The 17,816-nt window shown below is 40.5% G+C and overlaps 1 protein-coding gene across 4 annotated transcripts in view; it reads left to right on the forward strand.

Moving 5' to 3' along the window:
• The window catches only part of NFATC1 (nuclear factor of activated T cells 1), a 141,364-nt gene that overhangs the window by 11,032 nt on the left and 112,516 nt on the right, over window positions 1-17,816 (forward strand). For 3 of the 4 annotated variants that reach the window (XM_070942439.1, XM_070942440.1, XM_070942437.1), the window contains exons 1-2: window positions 4,463-4,547; window positions 10,908-12,009. In XM_070942439.1, the coding sequence (XP_070798540.1) occupies window positions 4,463-4,547; window positions 10,908-12,009 (1,187 nt within the window). Of the gene's footprint in view, window positions 1-4,462; window positions 4,548-10,907; window positions 12,010-17,816 lie in introns of those variants that run through there. The other variant, XM_070942438.1, reaches the window with a different exon arrangement.

Consider the following 17,816-nt stretch of genomic DNA (forward strand, 5'->3'; position numbering starts at 1 on the left):
CCTATTTGTGCATATCAAAGAAAATGAACGTGTGTGTGTGTGTGTGAGTGAGTGAGAGAGAGACAGCGACGGAGAAAAAGAAATGAGAAGTGTTCTGTTTCTGTATTTGGGGTGTTAAAACTAAAATCATAAATGGAAACCATCATAAGCTTTACTTGATTTTTTGAATAAATCTTCAGCACAATTAGATTTTCAGCTCCCTGGGACCAAGTCTCACCAATCTCAGAGGGATTTATTTCTGTGTAAACATACCTATAGAATTGCAACATAATAAAAGAAAATGAACTTCAGGTCTGTCTTAGGTCATTGGTTTAATTATCCTGGATTTTCATCTCAAAGTTACCATACTTTTAGTGTAAAAATCTGACTTAGTGCATTGGAATCTGTATTATTGATACATAACATACACGAACATTTCCTATTGAACTTTTTAATGAAGTTTTATAGCAATTATAGTGAGTGGTATTGCAAGTGAGTAACATATGGTAATAATGATAATTACTAAGTTTCTGCCATTTTCTTCCTAAAGGGCTTGCAAAGAGTAGCCCAAAACCAAATACATTTGTGTATTTACATTAAATTAACAGACTTGAAACTAATGCTTTATGATTAACTTACTTGAAAATTGCAACCTAGTAGCTGATTTCTAAATTTGCAATGACATCATACTTATTGCTGCAAATAATTAGGATGATTTTTTTTCCCCCACCCCTTATGAATACATCTGTTTTTTGCATTTATGGCAGTATCTAATTGATCTTAAACAGGGCCAAACCTAATCTGAAGGTTGTAAGCTTGCCTGGAAAATCAGAGTCAACGTCACTGGCGAACCACTTCTTTATTGGTGCTAGTCTAGACATCAGGAGTTGATACCTGAGTTTTCTGATCAGTGTGATCTAAGAAATTGGAAACCTTCAGCAGTTAGAATTTTGTCTGCTGGGGAAGTGAAATACAAACCTTATCATTATTTCTCCAAGTGAGACTTTCTAGCCAGTTCACTTCTTCACCTCCTGCTTAACCTCTGTATATCTTGAAAGATGATTTTTTATGACATAGTAATATAATGTTTTTACACTTTGTAGGACGTTGGGCAATTATGTTTGTAGTTTTCAAAGTCTTCATTTACTTTGTGTTTGATAGCAACAGAAAAAGATTCCAGAAAATGAAGGGAAAGGGGAAAAGATATTTTCAACTAATATAGAGATGGAGCAAAATTAAATACCCATTGGAAACCACACAAGATTTCCAAGCTGTGTTAAAAAGTTTTCAGGGAACGTTTTTGAAAGTCCATAGCAGTACACTTAAAAGGAGCCTGTAGTACAGTGGACTAAAGCACTGTTATTAACATCTGCTGCTTGCAATTACTGCAAGTTCAAATCTCACCAGGCTCAAGGTTGACTCAGCCTTCCATCCTTTCAAAGGTAGGTAAAATGAGGACCCAGATTGTGGGGGCAATAAGCTGACTTTGTATAAATATACAAAAGGATGAAGGCTATTGCTTAACGCATTGTAAGCCGCCCTGAGTCTCCGGAGAAGGGCGGCATATAAATTAAAAGCAAAAAAAAAAAAAAAGGAATTTGATGTATTAATGTTGACTTCATCATGGCAAATTTTCTAATTTGTTTAGTAAGCAGAGACTAAAGTAGTTGGGGAAATGCAAACTCTGAGCAGAAAGGGTCTCTGTTTCAAGTGAACTTTGAAGAAAGGAAGGGCCAGCTCCATTTTGGCCTTTGTTCTTTCCTTTCCTTCTAGAGCAGGGATGTCAAACTCAAGGCCCGGGGGCTGGATCCGGCCCATGGACTGCTTAGATCTGGCCCACAGGGCTGCCCTGGAAACAGTGAAGGATTGGCCTGTGATGCCTCTGCCAGCGAAAATGGAGCTTGGGAGCCCATTTTCAGTGGCAGAGCACTTGGGCCACCACAGGCGCTCCCAACATGAGTGATATTGAGCTGGCCATGCCCACCCCGGCCCTCCGAGGTCAAATACAACCCTGATGCAGCCGCAGGGGTGGGATTCAGCCGGTTCAGGTGAACCAGATGTTAATTTTAATCTGGTTTGCCAAATTGGTTGTTGCAAGGACTGGCTGACCCTGCCCATCCTGCCCCTCCCAGGAGTCTCCATGCAGCCCAGTTTGGATGCCAGGTAAGTGCAAGGCCTGCATGGAGGCTCTGGGAGGGCGAAAAACAGGCCTATCAGAAGTCCAGAAATGGGCCCACTTCCGGCCACCAGAGCCCAGGGGAGGCCATTTTCGCCCTCCCGGAGTCTCAACGAAAGCCTCCGGAGTCTGGGGAGGGTGAAAAGCCCCCCTCCCCCGTGTTACAGGAGGCCAAGTTGGCCACGCCCACCATGGCCACACCCATCCAGCAACTGAGCAGGGAACCAGTTGCTAAAATTTCTGAATCCCACCCCTGTGCAGCCCTTAATGAAATCAAATTTGACACCCCTGTTCTAGAGAAACCTTTGTTTTATCAGGAAGGATAAGCTCAGGATAACCTGAGAAAGCTTAGAAAAGCTGAAGGAAATAGCTATTTTACATGAATGTGGAGCTAGCATTATGAATCTATACCAAACATGCATGAGCTGTTATTGTTACGTTTGGATTTATTTTTTCTACCTACATTGTCGTTACCTCTTCCTCACCAGGAATGCATTCTGGGCTGGGCTAGCTAGAGAAGCAGAAAGAAAAAAAGGAAACTGGTTCCAATTTCTCTTCCTAGAAGAGAGTGATGGTGAAAAAAGAAATAGGGGAAGGGTTTAAGAAAGGATTGGCTCCTTCCCACTTCTGTAGTCATCATGTTGAGATTTTATCTTTAGTTTCGGGGTATAATCTTGTAAACTAGGATAAATCTCTCTAGATGTCAATGTATATTGTTTCATTCCAAAACCATGAAAGTGTAGGTGTGTATGTCTCTTCATTTGGCTGAGTGAATCTATGGAGTTCTATCACACATTCAAATTACCGAGCACCACTGTTGACATAGTTAAGTGTTATCATATATGCATGTATATTACAGTGTGGAAAGCAGGATTAAGTTCCCTATTAAGCAAGGTGAAATCCACAGTCTCAAATGGTGAATCTTTGAAGAGAGAAATAAAGGTGAGAAGTGCTTCACTGATTCTCTAGGACAGTCAGGTGTCTTAATATTTAGAACATTATTATGTTCGCTGCCAGTACACTGTTATTACATCAACGTTCCTCAAACAACTACAGAAAAGAGTGTATTTGTTTGGAGACATCCTATTACTGAAGGATGATAAGCTGAGAAAGACTAGTTTACTAATCAGAACTAATTAATATAGCAACCTGTTTGAAGAAATACACAAATAATGTTTTGTTTGATTGTAACTTATCTTAGTATAGGGTTGCTTGACAATCTACAAGCAGAGACTAAGAGATAGTATGTGTTGGTTAAAAGTTCTTAAAATTGCAATCCCCTGAATAAAAAAGTGTGTGTGTGTCTTAAAGTCTTTGTTGATTCTTGGCACCATCTGGACTAGTCCCTGCAGTTTCCTTGGCAAGGTTTTGGAAGTTGTTTGCCATTGCATCTTTCCTAGGGTTGAGAGAAAGTGTCTGGTCCAAGGTCTCCCAGCCGGCTTTGTGCCTAAGACTGGACTAGAATTTAGTCTCCTGGTTTCTACCTTGGTGCCTTAAACCACTACAACCAGTCAAGCTGTGTTGAATAAAAATCAAACAGCAATAATAAAGTATTTAATTTATAATTTTAATTTAATTATAATGGTAATTTATACACGGAGCTGATAAAAAAATAAACTCCGGTTCCAATTTGTCACTGCCTTTTTCCATGTATTGTATTTTTACTTCCAGGTTTAGCCTCACAGCCCTGGGATTCCACTACTAACCAGGTACAACTTGGAGCAAGGCAGAGAAGGTGCTGCTGTGCTTTCCTAATTAGCCCAAACCAACTGCCATTTCACTCCAGCTCAGAGTAGGGCCGGCTTTGCCCGGAGGTTCCCTTCTCTTGGTGACCCAGGCCGGGTGGGAGCCCTTTGGGCTGTATGTAACTCGAGCGGCGAGGGGTTATTTTAAAATGAGGAACCAGAGAGGCTCGCGGAGCAGAGCAACTAGATTGTTGATGTTTCCGGGTACAGATAAACAAAGAGAGGAGGAGGATCTCACAGACAGGCAGCGATAGCGAGATAAGGCAGCGAGCCGCGCTCGTCAAAGGTCACGTTGCACCGACCCGGGGAGAGGCTGCCTGTGAGTCCTGGGACCTGCCAGTCACAGAGGCGGCCGGGCTGCCGGATCGCGGAGAAGCCGGCGCGAGTTCCTTTGCCGGGCAAGCCAGCAGCCGATCGCCCGCAGCGCTCCCGCCGCAACAGGTGTCTGCGGGAGTCGAGGGGGAGCGGCGGACATTCCGGCCCCTTTGCAGCCCCGGGAGAGAAGGAAGAGGCGGCGGCGGCGGCGCGCTGGTAGCCCTGCCCGGTCTCTCCCCGTCGAGCCATGAGTGGCCTGGAGGAAGATCCCGAGTTTGATTTCGATTTCCTCTTCGAGTTTAACCAAAGCAACGAGGCTGCCGGCGGCAAAGGTTGGTGACGAGGCACCGGCGGCCGCCCTCGAGGGAGACGGGACGGGGAACCGGCGCGCGGGGAGAGGGAGGGCGAAGAGCGTTTATTTGCAGCGCGTTAAATATAGCGGTTCTTCTGGGACGGGAAAGAGCCGTCTCCACAATAGGCTGAGCCTGGGGACTGGAGGGAGGGAGCTCGAAGCGCCGCCCGTTGCTGGGCTTGAGGCATCGCTTCGCCTTCGACGCGCCTCTCCACCACCACTACCCTCCGCCTCCTTCAAAGCCAGCGGAGCCCAGCCCTTGGGGAGTAGCTCGGATTTGGGGGGGGTTTCTCCTCACTACTTCCTAAAGGGGAAGCAGAAGCAGAAGCCGCCTCATCAAGGGCTTGGGGGCTTGGATGTCGCGGCTGGAGGAGCTGGGCTGGAAATGAAGCGGAAACCCCTTTGCCCTTGTGCTGGCTCCAGCCGGGTTGTTCGCGGCCCCGGCTTTGCGGGTTCCCCTTTTTTTAAAAAAAAAAATGCCTTCCGCCACCGCAAAAAAGACAATTCCACCATGTTACTGTTTTTCTCCTCACTTGAAGGGGAAACTGGCCGAACTCTTGCCAACTTCACCCGGAGGAAACAAAACAAAACCAAAGACAGTTGTTCTCTGTTCTATCAAGGAACTTGTAAAAAAAGAATGACAAGAGACAGGTCTACTACTGAAATGTACTTGTACTTGTTTTTTCACAAGAGGACTTGTGGGGGAAAAAAAAAACCCAAACAGCTGTACTGTTTCATTGAAGAACTTTTAAGAAAGGGCCAGTCCTTCCTGTCAATGCTCCAAGGTGAAATTTGTTTTCTAAAAACCAGATTTTCATCCTTAGCTTGGGAACTTGTAAGAAAAAAATTGGGGGTGGGGGGAGACAGCAAGCAAAGGGTGAGGGTGGGTGGCAGATTCCCTGTAATAATCCACTAGGGTCTTGTGGATCAGCCTTGAAATTCTGTAGGATAAAACTGGTTAAAAGCATAAGGACCTGTGTCCTAAATCAGGTGACTTGCCAAATTTCCAAAAGAAGACTACTAGGGGATGGAAATCTCATGCAGGGCTCAGAGATAGAGCAGATTTTTATTCCTGCATTGGCTTTCAACAGAGGAAGAACTGTATTTCAGTGTTTATCAATTAAGTATTTAAATTTGTTTGCTCACCATCTCACACCATAAGGCAACTCTAATATATAGATTATAAATATCCCCTCAGGTTGTCTGTTTAATCCAGGATGTGATGAAATTCAACTGGAGCATGAGAGTTAGACAAATAATGTACAGTAATGTTGGTTTTACAGCCACATAAATGGAGATGATCCTATATAAACTGGTTTGAAAATATTTTTTTTTGCGAAGCTGCAATTCTGTGATAGTAGACTAATACCTGGATCCACCAAGCCTCTGGATTCCAATCCCCATTTTAGCCTTTGTATATTTCTAGTGGCTGTGCAGTGGCATTAGTGTAATTGGATACAGAAAAACAATCTTGAAAACTTTCCTGTTTATATAACATATGTATATATATAACCCAGTATGTTTCCTTCCTAACCCGGACTGCATCAGGCATTTAGATGGTAGGTTGCACTGCACTCTGAGCATGAAATTTCCATATTACAATGCAGCAGACACAAAGAAGGTGTACAGTTGTATGGACCTAATTCATACAACTAGCAGATTCTCTGTTGTGAGTCAGAACCCCTAAGAGGCACACTTGGAAGGGGTTTTTTAAATGTTGCCTTGGCTACAGTAATTGAGCTGGAACTTTTCAGTATTACTACTCCAATGAAACTATTGTTTTTTAACTCGGGGGGGAGGGGGGTTTGCCCAAATTCACTTTTGGGGGTTGTGGAATCACAAAGTTGGAGAATGAGTGATAATAACCTAATCGGTATAAGATTGGTGCAATCAGGCTGGAAAGTAATTGAATAGTATGCGTAACGCTTGAGAATGAAATAGATAATAGCTTGTTTTAGGACTACTCTATTATAAATGAAATAGATTTTTAGTCAGGTTCTCCATGTCTGTTTTACAAGAGCCCTATACAGATGTTCCAAATCCTCCAAATATTAAGTTTGAATGGAGTTGTCTGTTCCAACTTCATCTGCCAAGTATTGCTGCCTTCTACCAGCTGGGAAGGCATGGAGTAGAAAAGTGGAGATAATCCTAATTCCATTAGGTCACAGATTTTTCCTTATTACTTTATTCCAACTATTTTACTGTATTTAAAACAAACCAGAAAGTACACTTGTTATTTACCCATAATAATACACAATTTTGCATAAAATATTATTCGATTAGGAATGGTACAGGAATTGAATATACATATATTAATTGTATTCACACACACACACTTATAAAATGCTACAGTGCAAAAGTACTGTATAGGTTTGTTTGCATCCCACTTTCTTTACTCTACCTTCTTTGATGGATACATCTTTCCTAACTATTTGTCCATTATAACTACTTTAAAATAGAGAAGACTCCATGCTGTTCATCCAAAAACTGTTCTTGTGTTAACTCCTGTACAATAGATTTAACATTTTCCTAGATTTTACGTCATGAAGGTAAGCCTTCAGCAATGCAACCATTATCCAATAGTGCAGTGATGGTTAACCTTTTCGGCACTGAATGCCAAAACTGGAGTGAGTGCGCACGCTGGAGTGCCAGAACCCAGAAGAAAACTGGTCAGTGTGCATGCATGCTGGATCAGCTGTCCGGTGTGCATGCACACGACGGAACCCGGAAGAGCAGCTGGTGATGGCACTCGTGCCCACAGAGAGGGCTCTATGTGCCACCTCTGGCACGCTTGCCATAGGTTCACCATCACAGCAATAGTGTTTATTTCCTGGGATATATACATACTATTGACAGTACACTGGCAGTATGACTGTGACTGTTAGAAGAAATGCAATTTTAGACCTCTTTAAATATATATTATCAATTTGCCCTAAATATGCCTTTATCCATGTATGAGACTGTTGCAATTCATCCGTGTGAATATCCCTGTAATGCACTTCAATCTTTTGCATGTCTTCTTTCGGGGAATGAATAAGGGTATGTACCTTCTCATATGAAAGTAACATTGTCTACAAAGGAACAGAGGTATAGTGTTTAAATCGAGAGTGGCAAGATGTGAGTCCGATCTGCTCCTGGAAACAGTTTCAGGAGTTGGTAAGTGTGTGAAAAAGGTTGAAAGGAAAGGCTCTTTCCTTCCATGTATGAATTTTGCTTCCATTTCTTGTCATAATGACTGACATTCTGTGTGGGTTTTTGGTTGAGGGTAATTTTTGAGTCATTTCCTGCTTTCTGTGCAGGTCAAAATATTCTGTGCAAACAGTGTATAAGCAATTAGGCCTCAATATTTTACCTACAATGGATTTAGCTGGAACGCCAAGCTGGAAAGAAAAAGCCCTGTTTTATTTGTGCTGCTCCACACCTGGATGTTAATGGCCATCTTTTGGTAAATAATAGGTGTATAATAGGTGTTGAATGTACTAATGGTGTTTAACATGAAAAAAAGAAAAGAAGCCCCAAACGTCATGGAGCTACTTCTGTAGCAGCTGGAGTAATATTGTATGTCCTTTGTCAACATTGTCATTTAACTAGTAGAGGAACATTGGAGTTCAGTTGGGAATACAGCCTTGATCATTAACGGAGCTTTTCCGGATCTCAGTGTATATGTTAGGGGAGTGACATCGCCTGGAGCATTTGCCTCCGGGGGAGAGGAAGGAAGCAAACATTATATGTAGAGGAAATGAGAGGACGCCTTGCCTTTTTGCTTCAATCACTCAAGAATTCTTAAAAAGCAACTGAAGCCAAAGGCATGTTGAAGCTTGAGGCAGGGTTGATAACCAAAAATTGACACGTGAATGGTTGGAACAGTGGAAATGGCAGTATGTTGTTTGTAACGGATTCATGGCTGCTACTTTTAGGAATACTTGGGATTGTTATAACTCTCATTCAGACTTTCTGAAGAAATTGTGTATATGCAAGCATGCAGTATCACATGCACATGGAAAAGAAAGGATATAAAATGTAATTCCAATAGGTCCAAGAACTAGCCATTGTGACTCTGTTGAGGAGTTGTTCAATAGAAAAATAATGCAGCTTTTCACAAGGATCATGGAAAATTGTGTGTGCCTCAGAAAGAATAACAGCATGGCTCAGGGAAGAACTGCAACACGTTGAATTTTGCCCCCCTTTTTTTGTTCATTCTCCCTCCTTTTATTGGTCGGCTATGTAGCTCAGCAGTCACAACATAAATGTGTTCATTACCACAAAGGCAAGAGGACAATTCAACATAGAAAAGGAGAATGAAATTAGATTATATGTTGTGTTGGAGCACAATTGATTTCCACTTAATTTACTATATTAAAAACGTACAATCACTTGAATTCAGCTCAGCAGGTGAAATTTAGCAAATATAAAAATAAATAAATAAATAAATAAATAAATAAATAAATAAATAAATAAATAAATAAGGAGATTCAATATTCAGATCAGTATATAGAAGCACTTCCCTCTCCTGTGTATTTTGTAAATTGGAGTCAACTTATTGTAGTAAATATCTCATTTAAAAATAATGAAAGATGGATGCAATTTTTGCTAGGTATGAAAAGATAGCAGAGTAATAGTTTGCTTATGCTGTTTTGTTTGATTTAATGTAGCAAAAGAATAAAGAGGAGATAGGGTTGTGATGGTTGTTTTATTCTATGGCAGAGGTCTTCAAACTTGGCAGCATTAAGACTTGTGGTCTTCAACTCCCAGAATTCTCCAGCAAGCAGCTAGCTGGAGAATTCTGGGAGTTGAAGTCCACAAGTCTTAAAGCTGCCAAGTTTGAAGACCTCTGTTCTATGGGATCTGTTAAACTTATCTGTGGAAGTTCCACGATTATTGTTTATTTATTTATTTATTTAGCATATGCCAAATACATGGATTTACAGTGGTTCAAATGTTAATGTCCAGTCCACCCAGCCATTCAAGGACAGGGTGGTTTATGTTGAAAAAAATCAGACATTGGGCCGGTGTAAGGTCTTGATGGACAATGTGATGGATATTTTGTTGAAGAGCACCACAGTCACACTGAGGAGTAGAGACAAGACCCCGTTTAAACACTGAGTCCTGGCAGACACCATGTTGGGTACGGATCCTGTTCAGAGTTGACCAATGCTGGCGAGGAAGGTCAAAACCTGGCACCTTTTGTGTAGGGTCATCTATGTAACTGCCTGTATCTGGGCATTCAGCAGCCCATTTGGCTTTCCACTGTGTGTTCATATCAAAGTTGTTAAGACAGCTGTTGAGCCAGTGCCAGAGAGGGCTTCCTGGATTTAAACCTGCCAATTGATAGATGAAGAAGATCAGCGTGTACAGGAAGAAGTGAGTTTCTTTCCACAATAGAGCACTATGATAGATCTATGAAGAGCACATTGTAATAATTCAATCAGAGGGCATGAATAACTGTCTGAAGGCCCTCTTGATCAAGGAAAGGGTAACTGGTGCACAAGATGAACCTGTGCAAAGACCCTCTTGGCCACAACTGCATCCTTTCTTATCCCAGAAATGCTAAAAGAAAGTGCAATTTATTCACATGGACTTTCATGCAGTAACATCCAAAGATGTCTTCAGCCTACGGACTTCTGCTTGTTCTGCAATCCTGTAATAACAGCTCTCAAGAATCAAGACCTTCCATGTTTTTCTTATGTAACTGAAAAAGAACAATTTATTATTTTATATTGGAGAGTGATCATATTCACTGCATTAAGTTTATTTCTGTTTATGTTGGTAATAAATTATGTGTACTGTATGTCCTGGCCCTTGGCCCTGGCCTGATTCTGGCACACCATTTAAAGGTTAAATACCTCACTCTGCTCAAAAATAACTTGATAGTCCTGTTATAAAGGATGTCATTGCAAATTCTGACTTTAAAAAAAGATAAATGGAGTCTAAGAACTCAAGAGCTGGTTAATGGCGAAGCTTATTTGTTACTGTCTTTCTCTAGAAGTTCAAGGTGCATATGTAGCCTTCTCCAATTTTTTTTTTTTTTTTTGCAATAATTCTGTGAAGTAGGTGGGACCAAAAGAAGGTGACTGGTTCCAAATCTTTAATGAGCTTCCATGGTTGAGGATGGACTTAAACCCAGAACCTAGAACTCTTTGGTCCTAGTCCATTCTTGAATGGCTAAATGACACTAGCTCTTGGCCATCTTTGAAATGGTTAAGGTAGGCTTTGATTCCAGAGAAAACTCTAGTATATTCACTGGATCATGAAAGGGATTCAGCTTACTAATGAATTAATTTGTGTCTATGTGCAACATCTCATCTCATGTCTTTTCTTTTTCTTTTTTATCTTTTTGCAGAACATTATAACTATGCATCTTCAAATATAAATTCAAGTTTGCCTCTAAATGTGGCACATTCTTCACTGCCAACTCCATGTCACGGCCTTCAAACGTCTATTCCAGTCATTCCAAATGTCTCATCAGCTAATCATCTTTCAGGTTATGGAGGGCATGCTGACAATAGCACTGCTGGATATTATTTGCCTCCAAGTGTCAGACCTAATGGAGTGCCAGCATTAGAAAGTCCTAGAATTGAAATAACCACCTACTTAGGACTGCATCAAAACAACAACCAGTTCTTCCATGAAGCGGAGGTTGATGAATCCACCCAAAACACCAAGAGATCGCCTTCTACTGCTACTTTGAATTTACCAAACATTGAGGCTTACAGGGACCCATCTTGTCTGAGCCCAGCCAGTAGCCTGTCTTCCAGAAGTTGCAATTCAGAAGCGTCTTCCTATGAATCAAATTATTCCTATCCTTATACTTCACCCCAGACATCTCCTTGGCAATCGCCATGCGTATCACCCAAGACCAATGAAACTGAGGAGAGGTATCAGCGAAGTTTAGTTCCCTGCACGCTCCTTAATTCACCCCGACATTCTCCTTCCACGTCTCCCAGAACAAGTATTACTGAAGAAAACTGGCTGAGCTCTCGCAACTCCAGGCCATCCTCTCCCTGTAATAAGAGAAAATACAGTTTGAATGGCAGACAGACATCCTACTCTCCACATCACTCCCCAACCCCTTCTCCCCAAAGTTCTCCGAGGGTTAGTGTGACTGATGAGACATGGTTGGGAAACACTAACCAATATACCAGTTCAGCCATTGTTGCAGCAATTAATGCCCTCACTACTGACAGCACAATAGATATGAATGATGGAATTCCTATCAAGTCTAGGAAAACTGCAGTAGATCACACTCCCTCCATGGCACTCAAGACTGAACCTAGTGGAGATGATCAAGGGACCATATCACCGATTACCGATTTATCACCAGAAGAGTTTCCTGGGTTCCAGCACATCAGAAAAGGAAGCTTCTGTGATCAGTATCTTTCAGTTCCACAGTATCCCTATCAGTGGGCCAAATCAAAACCTTTGTCCCCAACATCATACATGAGGTACAGTTTCTTTAGATGTAATCTTTAAAAGAAAAGTCTCCATTTTTTCTTTTGCTTTACCTCCTCCCAATAATGCCTTTGTTTTTACTACTTCAAACATGGTAGCTATAGACAACCAGAATCTTTTTTATAGTGCTGTCTTTTTGCTTTTGTAACATGATATGTTAAGACTTATTTTCATTTTGGTTGGTAAAGGCAAATTCAAACCAATTTCCCTAGATTCTTAGATATCCGCTAGTTTCCTATCTGGGTAGTATTTTTAAAAATCCCTAATCAAAACAGTTACTTTTACAAACTTGAAAATAGATGGTGAATGCTTGATTACAGGGGGAATATATCACGCAATGTATAGAAGTGGTTGATTTTGTTTCAAAAACATCCTTATCAGCCTTTAGCTATAAATTCTTAGGCCCATGTGTACACATGTGAGGATATTTATTTGTTTGTTTGTTTAACATATGTCACCCATCTTACCTAGAGTCAATTCTAGACAATAAACACAAATATAAAACATTAAATTTAAAACAATAAATAGTAGCATTAAACTTGATTTAAAATTGACAAAGATGGGGAGGAGAGAACAAGATGCTCACAGGAAGGAGATGAGATCTATTTAATTTATTTACTGTCTCCAACATGACATGCCCCTATTGGGGTCCCTGGCCAATTGGCAGAGCCAGGTCTTCAGAAGACTAAAAGGATGGGGGTACAGATCTCATCTCGGGGAGGGGGAGAGGAATGATGATGTTCCAGATAGTGGGAGCCACAGCAGAAAAAGCTATTCTCCTGTATCTTGCCAGCCGGAATTTCTTGACCAATGGGGCCTGCAACATGCCCCTTCTGCTGGCATGGGTTGGGGTGGACTAAACCCTTGAAGTGAGACAGTCCCTCAGATAACCTGGACCCATGCCATGAAGGGCTTTAAAGGTAAAAACCAATACCTTGAATTAGACCTAAAAGCAAACTTGCAACCAGTACAGCTCATGAAACAGTGGTGTAATATTGACCCCAAGAACTATCTGTGCAGCTGCATTCTGTGCAAGCTATAGCTTCTGAATACTCTTTAAAGGTAGCTCCATGTAGACTGTGTTCCAATAGTCCAAGCATGAGATGACGATGGCTTGATTGACTGAGCATAGGGATTCCCAATTCAGGAAAGGGCACAACTGGTGCATAACATGAAATTGTGCAAAGGCTCTCCTAGCCACAATTGTCCCCTGCTCTTAGAGCAAGAATCACGAGTCCAGGAGAATCCCCCAAGTTGCACACAGATATGACTGGAGCAGTGCAACCCCATCCAGAACTAAAGATGTTAATGTCCCAGATCCCAAAGCTCCGTGTATCCAAAGCCACTTGACATCACCAGGGTTCAGCAGAAGTCTGTGGCCCCTATCCAGATGCCTACAGCCTCCAGGCATTGCAAGAGGGCAGTGGCGGCATCACTTGGGTCACTGGCGATTCTTTCAAAATGATTTTATTTGACTTCTTTCTTTCCTAGGATGAGTTTTATACATAATCATTAAAATAAGATAGTTCTGGCCTGCAATCCTACATTGTCTACAGGGTGTGATCAAAAGAATCAAGAAGATTATGATGGTATACAGTTGAAGCTCCACCTGCTTTTTTATGTACATTGTCACTACCTGGACTTTTTTTTTTCCCCATACCCATCGGTCACTTCTGCCTACATTCAAAAAAGTAATAGCATAAAAGTACGGTAGGAAGAAATAAAAGGGGAAGGGATGAAAGAGCAAATGAGGCACCCAGTTTTAAATCTGAAATAAAAATAGTTCAAGGAGGGGAGGAACCAGATAAAATTAGTCTTTCTGCAGAGCTCACGGAATCTTGCTTTCCATCTCCTGCAGTGTAATGTAAGCAATAATATAATAATAGAAAGATAACATGCAAAATAAAAAAAAATAAAACACAGACCTTAACATTATGTCGCTGTGTATGGTGTTAAGACTGTCTTGTCTTGGTTTTTGGTGTTCTGTTTGTGTATATAATGGCCAACTCCCCAAAGACATATTAAAATAACAATATGCATACACACAGCTGTAACTTCTACTCCATGAAGCTCATGTTTGATGTCTACTATTTCAGACATTGTTTTGCAATTTTGCAAGCAGGGAAGTTAACAGCATTTTGAACTTTTTTTTGCATGTGATAATATGGGCCAGTGGACCTTTGTTGTATGCAAAGTTATCATGCTGTTCTATATTTTTGAAGACTAGTCAAGAGTCCAAATAGAGCAGTTACATACATATATATATATATGAGCTAGGGCTGTAGAAAAATCTTGGTTACGTAGGAAAAACCTGGCTAAAAGAAAAACATGTATGTATGTATGTATGTATATATATATATATATATATATATATATATATATATATATATATATATATATATATATATATATATCAGGGGTGAAATGCTCCCTGTTCGGACCGGATCACCCGATCCGATAGCGATGGAGGCAGGTGGTTCGGAGAACCAGTAGCAAAAATCCCTGCTCCCCCCCATTGCCCAGCTGAGCACGTAATCATCAGAGGCTTTTTTTTTTACTTTTAAAAGCATTTTTTCTACAACCTCTTCGGCCAAAAAATGCTTTTAAAAGTAAAAAAAAAAAGCCTCTGATGATCGCACGGCTCAGCTGGGATCGTCAGAGGCTTTTAAAAGAAAAAAACCCTTTTTTCTTTTAAATGCCTCTGACAATCCAAGCTGAGTTGCCTGATCGGCAGAGGCTTTTTAAAAACCCTGTGCCGATCAGGCAACTCAGCTTGGATTGTCAGAGCCTTTTGAAAGCATTTTTTTACAAACTCTTCACCGAAGAGGTTGTAGAAAAAATGGTTTTAAAAGTTAAAAAAAAATAAAAATGGCCACGCCCACCCAGCCACATTAACCCCCCCATCAAGCCACGCCCGCAGAACCGGTAGTAACAAATTTTAGATTTCACCACTGATGTATGTATGTATGCATGTATGTATGTATGTATGTATGTATGTATATATGTATGTATACATGTACCAGTGATGAAATCCAAATTTTTTTACTAGCGGTTCTGTGGGCGTGGCTTGGTGGGCATCGCTTAGTGGGTGTGGTAGGGGAAGGATACTGCAAAATCCCCATTCCCACCCCACTCCAGGGGAAGGATACTGCAAAATCCCCATTCCCATCCCATTCCAGGGGGAAGGATATTGCAAAATCTCCATTCCCACCCCATTCTGGGGCCAGCCAGAGGTGGTATTTGTCAGTTCTCTGAACTACTCAAAATTTCTGCTACCAGTTCTCCAGAACCTGTTGGATTTCACCCCTGATATGTACGTATGTATTGCTGTTGGGTGCCCAGTGGGTGAAGGTCAAAAAAGTAAAAATGGTTGGTGCAATTAAAGCCTTCGCAAACACATCCCTTTAATGTGTGTTCTGTACATGTACGGAACTGGGGTTTTGATCATGTTGATACATCCATGATCTTGAATGTTTCTGCACACTCCCTCCAGATGCCCTTATGCAGCAGAGCTAAGACATCATGATACCATGTAACGTGGGTGACAGTAAGGTTTCCATGAGGTATAGAGTTTTATATTTTTGGAAGGGCTGGTTCCTTTTTTCAGGTGCATAAATCCTGCTTGAAGGTTCATATATTTCTATTCTTTGCTTTTATCTGAAAAAAAGCAGGAGCTCTGACATCTGATTTGGTGAATAGTTACTAATTTATAGAGGTGTGATTACTAGGTTTTAAGGCCTCAGAAAGGGAATGCATCCGACCCATGTTTAATGTATCAGACAATGCAATCTATTTTTGTCTCATCCTTTTGAAGTATATGAGTCTGTCTAAAACTGGTATGTGATCTATTTAAGGTAGGTGTAAACAGTCAGAATATAGCATTTCAAATAAGCGAACAATATTGGATATATAAATAAAAATTTCTCATAGTACCAGCCCATTTCCATGCCTTATTCTTCTAGAACTTCCTAGGTGCAGGGTTTATGGGCAATAATATATAATATGTGTATCAAGATGATGGTATCTGTAGTGCCAAAATGTGAGGAAATGTGTATCTCTAAAATTTGTTTAGTTTATAAAGCTTAAAATTGGGTTTAAAGAAAGAGTTTTAAGCCACTTCCCCGAAATTTACATTAGTTGAAAAAAATGATTGCACATTAGTTGCAAAACAATGTATTTTAAACATCAGGAAAAATCCTATGATGATTGAACACATAAATCTTTTTTATCATTCACTAATTTACAGAAAAATGTTTTTCTTTTGTTGTTTTAAATACCACATGGAATTAAAATGTAAACAGTAATACCCAGAATAATAATGACAATAACTGCATTCCAGTATTATGCATATAATATTTTTCCACTGGTTTGCTTTTGTGTAAAAAAATGTGTTTCCTGATATTTTTTTCAATATGTTTCCATGTGCTCTCATTAACTTGTGCTCCAGAACATCTGGAAGCTACTGTAAAAGTCTGATTTTACCAATCTGATGCCCTGGACCTAGTTTCCTGTAACCCGTGAATGCCTTTCATTTTATGTGTGTAAAAAAGCTGAACTGAGATGTCAGCACAGTCATAAGATGCACGCTTGAAATTTAGTATTTTAAATATCCTAGCAAAAGGTAGCCATTTGTCATAGTATATTTGGAATCACTCCCTGCTCCTGGATTATTTTAAGTGTCTGTTCTTTTTCAAAGTCTAGGTTGAGTTCCAACAAATAATACAGATTCCGATATCCACCCTGTCATGAGGTTTATTTGCCAAAACTATTATATTACCTCCTTTGTCTTTTCCAGAAAAAAAAAAAACCCTAAAAAAGGCTATTGGAAAATTCCTAAATTAATAGGTTTTTTTAACATGGATCCTATGATGATATGAATAATTAATTTAGCCAATGTTTTTGACAACAGCTACCTATATTCAAAGGCAGTTCGCTGTTGAATATAAGATTATAGATTATTACAAATGCCTCATTCTCAGTCATTTAGTGAAATTAGTGCTGCTTGCACTTTATTCATGGATAAGTGACATACAGGCATTTTATTCCTTATATAATGGGAGAGGAACAGTTTTATGGGAGCCAAAAGTCAGCAACTCTGCCAACTAACTAACTTATGGAAGGTTATTCCTCTGTATAACATATGTTAGTCAGATAAAGCGCTACCAGATTTCTGCTGATTACTTCTAATTCCTTAAGTAATCTGCTGAGTGCATCTATAATTAGTTTTACATGAGAAAGTTTTTAAAAAAATTAGATAAACTGCAGGGTTGCAGGCAGTGGTGAAATCCAAATTTTTTTACTACTGGTTCTGTGGGCGTGGCTTGGTGGGCGTGGCAGGGGAAGGATACTGCAAAATCTCCATTCCTACCCCACTCCAGGGGAAGGATACTGCAAAATCCCCATTTCCTCCCCACTCTGGGGCCAGCCAGAAATGGTATTTGCCAATTCTCCGAACTGCTCAACATTTCCGCTACCGGTTCTCCAGAACCTGTCAGAACCTGCTGGATTTCACCGCTGGTTGCAGGGTTTTAACAAGTTCACAATGTTAGTTACAACATAATGTTTTCTGAGATGTTAACCGAGCACAATTATGATTTTTAAAAAATAGAAGTTTCATGGTCACTCTATAGTCCGTCAGTTATATGAAAGTGGCTTCAGTGTTATGACCCGGGAAGACTACCAACTTTGGTCAGTCAGTTCAATCTGAAAAATTTAGAGAGTGAGCTGCCACCTAATTCTTCAGAGCCATAATAATCTGTGGATTCTCATTGCACATTTGGCATCTATATTCTGGTTCTGG

Source organism: Pituophis catenifer, unplaced genomic scaffold (assembly GCF_029215685.1).
Source record: "Pituophis catenifer annectens isolate HBS135680 unplaced genomic scaffold, rPitCat1.0.hap2 SCAF_3, whole genome shotgun sequence".
Taxonomy (NCBI): Eukaryota; Metazoa; Chordata; class Lepidosauria; order Squamata; family Colubridae; genus Pituophis; species Pituophis catenifer.